We start from the raw sequence: 6934 nt of genomic DNA, 5'->3' as shown, positions 1-6934 counted from the left end.
TTTTTTTTGAGACAGGTTCTCACTATGTAGTTGAGGCTGACCTGGAACTCATGATGTAGCCCAGGCTGGTCTTGAACTCACAGCAATCCTCCTGCCTCAGCCTCCCAAGTGCTGGGATTACAGGTGTGCACTACCACGCCCAGCTTTACTTCACAGTTTCTTAATAACAGCTGGTGTGTGCTGAAGGGAGTCTGAGCAAGGCATGGTGATCCTTATTCCCAGCGCATCACTTCACCTGCTCCTCCCAATAACCCTGCCAGCTGCAGGTCCTTTCCCTGTTTCATAGGAAAAGAAAATGAATCTCAGGAAGGGAAAATGAGGCACCCAGAGTCATGTGATGGGCTGGTGACCACAGAGGCACCTAAGCTCTGGACTCCTTTCCTTCCCTCCACTCTGAGTTGTATTGCTTTTATGTTTTTGATCCTATAGATGTGGAACTGGTCTCTGGGATAGCCAGCCCTGAATATATGAAAAGATTCTCCTACTAACAGAAGAACTGAGTCCTCAGGGCTGGAAATTTCCTGCCACCCTACTTTTAACTCTAGCATGGAATTACAGTTTTTTGTTTTCTTTTAATGCCAGATGTCCAGTGAGGAGGCCTGAGTGCTCCTATTGGGGTCCTGTGGGCCCTGAGGCTGCTGGCTGGGTGGCAGCAGGGTTTCTAAACACTCTAACCTGTGACCACTAGATCAGACTGCCTGACCTTATCTGTCCATTTTGATGAAGATGAGGTCTTCTGTCTTCACAAATCTGGGCCTGCAGTGTAAACTCAGCAGTAGAGTGCTTGCCTGGCATGCTGGAGGCCCTGGGTTCCAGTGGTGGGTCCTCCATGCCCTCCTGTGAGGGGGTCTGGCTGGATGTCAGAACACAGGAGCTGCCCTGGGCTGCCCAAGTCACTGTGGTTTGGCAAAGGGGGAGGTACAGAGTGGTGTGTGTAGTTCACCCTATTTTGTATAAAACTGGGTGTTTGTGTATTTTTCTAGTTCTTACATGGAGGCACTCTGGGAGTCTCCACAGCACACTCATGAGAGTGGTTTCCATGCATGCAGGTGGTTCTGAGTGGGAGGGGTCACAGAAATGGGGAGGCAGTTTTATTTTATTGTTATCTTCTTACTTGTTGAAAGTATGCATATGCATGACTTGTTGATAAAATTAAATCAAAAACATAATTACCCAATTCAAATATTTTATGCTAAAATTATAATAACAGGGACAAAATGCCCTAGAATGCTGGCTCCATTCCTTGCAGGCTTTGTGACCTGGCGCTAGTCAAACGGGGTCTCTGAACTTCAGACTATTTTTACACAGAGTAAGAATAATGCACTGACTTGCCATAGTTGCTGGAGGGTCAAATGGGGTGAAAAATGCAGCAGAGCATCAGGCCTATCTAACTGTTAATTATTTTAGTGAGTTACTTTACAGAGCTGCCCTACTTTTAGCTCCCTGTGAGGTCAGAACCGCGGAGCCTTAGAGCCATTAAGTGGAATTACATAAAAGTTTCTGCAGCAAGGTTCGTGTTCCATTTAATTTGTTTAGTTGTAAACTATTATGACTCACTTTGACTCCTTACACAACTTGCCGGAAGCACCTCTTTTGTCACTTTACAGTTTGGCAGATGCTGGAGCCACAATTCAGTGCCTAGAAGAAAACAAATAGCTTTCTGCAAACTCACAGTGGAAAGCTGTTGCACAGGCAGAAAGACTGATGCCCAGCCATGCTGCCCATGGGAGAAAGGTCACAGTGGGATGGAACATGGTAGAGGGTGCAGTTACGTTATTACCCTGAGACAAGGCAGCATCCAGCACTCACACCCCAGAGGCTGAACAAGGAGAGGACTTTTTTGGCCAAGTCTCACCATACTGAGAGCTCCTTGCTTATTTCGCTTATCCAATGTCTGCCTGGTCTTGGCCTGTACCACACACTGGGCATGACTGATGAAAGACAGGCTCATTCTGGGTAAGTAGGGTCTATGAAGGAGACAGGGCTGGTTCCCCTGGGCCAGGTAGGACTCAGTAACCTTGGGGCCTGAGGTTCCCACCCTTGATTTTTTTTTCCATTGGCTCACTCTGGAATTCCTCAGCACAGCCATCCTAAGAGGTTAGCATGTTTAGCTGTTTCTGAAGAAATCATCTTCAGGAATAACAAGTATGTCCCTCATCTGGTTGAAGTGAGGATGTGTTGGCTTCCTGGTGTAAAGCCTTCTCACGCTGGCATATGGGTATCTCTCAAGAGCAGCCTGTTGTTGCCATGATTGCACTGGTACCTTGGGCCTGTGATGGAGATTGCATCTGACTATGGGGCAGGGCCAGGTTAGTCCTGTTCACACTTCATCACAAAGACTATGAAGGAGGACCTCAGCTGCAAAACTGCAAACCACTCAGGAAGGCAAGTGACACTGGTGTCCAGGGATGTCCCTGGATCTCTGTCATCCCCCTGAGGAACTTTCAAGATGCTTAAGGTTTACACCCTATGAAAATGAGATGCATGGAATGTTATGAAACAGCCATATCCTTTGGTTATAGCCATGAAAGACGTAGAATGCTGCCCCATCCAGCATTAGCCAAACTTGCCCTGTCAGCCCCTTCCTCTCTTCCTACTCCTTTGTTCTGTACCACTGAAAGATTTGTCCTGATCTGAGTGGCTCTAGGACACTCACTGGCTTTACTCAAGACTGGATCCTACCCAGGGCAGTGCCAAGCTGTGGACAGTAAAGAATTTTAGATGGCAAGTGTGTGCTCATAGTGTCTCTGTGTCCGAGAAGCTGGGTGAATGAGCACTGGGTAGATCCAAGCTTCCCTGGGCTACTGCTGGCCTGTAGCCTGAAGCTGGGATTCTCTCTGGCTTTGACCTTAGGGGGCTCAGTAAAAATCTAACTGCTTTGATCCTCATTGCCACCATTGAAAAAGTACAATAGGTAATAGCTGCCTTGAAGAGCTTTAGTGAAGAGTTATTTATAACTAAAATGGCCCTGTAATTTCTTTTCACTGTGCCTGAGCCCTTCAGACAGTGAAAGGGGGTCTGTTATGGTTTAGATCTAAAGTGTCTTCAAGAGTCTCATGTGTTCAGAGGTGTGGCTTTAGAAGGTCATTGGATGGGGGCATTGTATTCAACAGGGGATCCATCCACGGATGAATTCAGGGCTGAAGGTGCTATTAGGAGCTGGGTCACTGGGAATGGCTGGGTTACTGGGAGTGTGATCTGGAAGGGCACATTCTTGTCCCTGGTTTCTCCTTTCTCTCTGTTTCCTGGCTGCCTTGAGCTGAGCAGCTTTCCTCCAGCATGCCCTGTCACTATGATGTTTCTGCCTTGGAGCCAGCTGACCATGGACAGAATTCCCTGAGAACCGTGAACCAAAATGAACCTCTCCTTTAAGTTTCTAGTCTGGGCATCTAGTCTCAGTGGTGGGTAATTGACTAATGCACCAACTATGAATAATGAATCTGAGGTTGAATCCCATGGAACCCGACCTTCCTGGAACCCAGCATGCCCAGGTGCTGCTTGTGGAGATTGGCGTCCATGGAAATGGCCTGGCACTCTGGAGTTTAGGCTGGCAGTGGGCACTGAGAGCGGCCTTGGAAACACAGTGGTGCAAGGTGCTTGTGGTGGAGGATGGGAGATCCCAGGACTGTTCTTCTTATCTCTGCTTTTCTTCTTATTCCAGGGCAAAGTGGGAGAGCCAGGTCTGCCAGGACCAGAGGGACCACGAGGCTCACCTGTAAGTATAGAGCTGTGCTGTGCACAGCAGAACAAAGCCACCAGCAATTCAGCCCATACCACCATGGCAGGGGCAGTTGGGGCTGCTTGACCGCCAGGCTCCAAGAGTTGCTTTCTTTCCAGATGGGTGCTTTTCTGTAATTAGTTCTGTATTTTCACAGATCATAGCTTTGAAATTTATTTTCTAAATTTTGAGCATCAGCAGCACCTTCCTCTTCTAAGTTGTCTTCATTCTTATCCTCTTTGTTTTAATTCAATGGGTTTTTAATGGATGATAGAATTTAATACTAAGTCTTTTTTTCCCCCCAGTACTGATAACTGAACCCTCGGCCTTCACACTGAACTCCATTTTCAGTCCTTTATTTTTTGAGATAGCACCTTATTAAATTGTCCAGATTGGACTTGAACCTGAATCCTCTGCCTCAGCCTCTCAAAGTGCTGAGATCCAGGCATGTGCCACAATGCCTGACTCAAAATGAATCTTAATTTCGATTCTGAATGGCTTATATAGCTTCAGGCTTTTTTCAAATTAGAAAAGTAAACCTAATTGTATAACAACAATTATAATGATAAAAATAGGAAAAGAATGGTATAGGGAGGGAAAAAAAGTTACTTCTCATTCTAGTGCCCAGAGTAAAAGTCCTCTGTTAACGTTTAAATATATATTTTCCACATATTAATTCTAACATATTTACATATATTGAAATCTATGTCCAGCTCTGTAGCTATTGTACATGTACATATTCACAGTTTTTTAAAAAATAAAATAAGCTCTTTTAGGGTTATATTTTTCTAAATCCTTTATATTTTCATAATTTCAAAATTATTTACACATCTTTAAATTGTTTTTGAAAAAAATCAATGTTTAATGAAAATCCTAAAATCCAATTATCTGGCAAGAAATAGCAGATCATAATGCTAGTTTTGTTTCTTTAATGTTGCTTTTTTTTAAAGAAATCAATAGATCATCTGGCTAGTATTCACTAAGGAGAAAATAAACACAAAAATTGATTTTTCTTTTTCCAAAATCTCCTTGGTTTTCACTTGATTGTACCAGAAGAAACCTGAGAACAAGGAACACCATTGGCTGTAGGGATTGAAACTCAGAATTAGTGATCGATTTTTTTTCCAAACATACTTGAAATTGATGATCCTAGTATTCTTTCTGGAGGCATTTCGAAACTTATTGCGAAGCACGATGTAGTCTTTCATAAGTTGGCGTGTTCTGGAGAACAATAGGTTTTCAGAGGTGGCTCCTGCTATGGGATAGAATGGGGCCACCTTTCTGTACGGAGACTCACTTGCTGAGGCCTGTTCTGGGGATAAGACCACCTCTTTCTGGGAGTTGTGAGGAAGTGACTCAGGTGAGAGACCAGGCAGGTAAAGCAAGACCCGTGTGCAATGGCCAGCATGGCATGAGTCTAAGCAAAACTTTAAAAAATGTCATGGGTGTTGAGAGACACAAACCCAAGTCCAGCCTTCACTTTATTGTTTATTAACTCTGTGAACCTTCATTGCAATGGGACCTCGCTCTGAGCTTCTGTTTTTTATTTTTATGAAGTGGTGGTATTAGCTCCCACTGCTGTAGGATGGTTGTGAGCACTAAAAGAGATGACACAGCATGTAAAGTTCCTGACAAGTGCCTGCCATGTCCATTGTGGCTCACAGTCCCTGCATGTGTGCTGGCTGGACTTAGGGCTCATTGGCCTTGAGGAAGATGCGGGGACCTAGGTAGTCACTCAGCCAGCTGTGTGTGGCCAGCTGTAGTGCTCTTCATCCCTTACTCTGTCCTCACAGCTGCTCTGGAGAAGTAGATTCTACTCCCTACCTCATTCTTCAGCTGTGGACACGAAGTCCTGGGAAGAAAAGTGAAGTCCTTGGGATCCACAGCTAGGAAGTGGGGCCAGGGTTTCCTCTGAGTCCCACCAGACCTAGGTCCTCACCCAGATGATACTGCAGATTGTACCCCAGGGGTTTCTACTGCCCTTATTTTCTAGGTGATGATGTTAGGACCCAATGGGGTTCAGTGCCCATGCCGAGGTCATAGTGGTTGACTCTGGATCCAAATCTGAGAGGACTTCATCCTTCTCCTTTCTTCCTCTTCCTTGTCAGTGGCTTCCAGGCCCTGACAGTGCACTAGGACCCAGACCTGTGTCCAGTTTATATACAAATGTCACTGGGTCCTCTCCACAATGGTCAGGCAGGGTCCATCCCCAGGGAGGAGGCAGCCAGGTGACAGCTGGTCTTGGTCCCCAAGGTCCCTGCATCCTTGCACTCTTTGTGTAACAGGCTGGCCCAACCCTCAGGTCCTTTAGCTGCACAACAGGGAAGACAGAAGGCATCTTCAGGGCTTCGCAATCATGACTGAGCTGCCACAGTGTGGTGTGCTGTGGGGCCACAGCGCCTTACCCCTTTCCCTGAATCATTTCTGTTCCCCTCTGTGCCTCCTCCTTTGCTTCCCACTCCTACCTGGAACAGAGCAGGCTCAGGCTCAGCACCGGCAGCAAAAAAGCGAATGAAGGGAGTCAGTGAAGCACAGTCAGAGGGATAGGATACAGCATGACCCTCACCAGGGTGCCTGCCCTGCTCCTCAAGTCTGATGTTTGTGAAGTAACCCTTATCTCTTCTAGGGCTTCAAGGGACACACAGGGGACCCCGGCACTCCTGGTCCCCGGGTAAGTGTACTCAGGTGACTCAGAGGAGGCCTGGAGGCAGGGTGGTGTCAGGATAGTGGGGACTGGATGGAGAGTGGGGACCATGGCATGCTGGCACGGTGGGCAGCCTTGCCCCCTGTCTTGGTCTGGTTCTCTAACTGGTCCTCATGGGGGCCGAACACTGATGGGCCAGTTTGGCCAAAGCGGACTGTATTCAAGTTGGTCTCTGTTATCGGACCCTGCACATGAGCCCCTTTGTAGCAAGTCTTAGTATATAGCTTATTTTTGTAGAAGGGGAAATGGAGACCCAGAAGGTGTGGCTGATTTTCCCAGAAGTTCTGGGGAACATACTGGCCTGTTGCAGATAGGAAGCTTCTGAGTTTGTCTTCTACCCTTGAGCTCCTGTCTCTCCTGAATGCTAGGAATGGAAGCAACCTTGAGGACAACAGTAGGACCCCTGTATGCCATAGGTAACCAGGAGATGCTGCAGTATGGAAAGAGGCATAGGTCAGAAGACAGAAGGTGGAATCCAAGAGCTGATGCTCTTTCACAGCTGTACTGCTGGG

General features: G+C 46.7%; 1 protein-coding gene across 1 annotated transcript in view; it reads left to right on the top strand.

Moving 5' to 3' along the window:
• Positions 1-6934, top strand: part of Col22a1 (collagen type XXII alpha 1 chain) — a 255687-nt gene that overhangs the window by 225193 nt on the left and 23560 nt on the right. The window contains exons 54-55 of the mRNA XM_033759289.1: positions 3662-3715; positions 6345-6389. Of these exons, the coding sequence (XP_033615180.1) occupies positions 3662-3715; positions 6345-6389 (99 nt within the window). The remainder of the gene's footprint in view (positions 1-3661; positions 3716-6344; positions 6390-6934) is intronic.

Source organism: Fukomys damarensis, unplaced genomic scaffold (genome assembly GCF_012274545.1).
Source record: "Fukomys damarensis isolate Sample0158 unplaced genomic scaffold, DMR_v1.0_HiC HiC_scaffold_5, whole genome shotgun sequence".
NCBI classification, from domain to species: Eukaryota; Metazoa; Chordata; class Mammalia; order Rodentia; family Bathyergidae; genus Fukomys; species Fukomys damarensis.
Note: the sequence above shows the minus strand (reverse complement) of the source record. Positions and strands in the feature narration are given on the sequence as shown.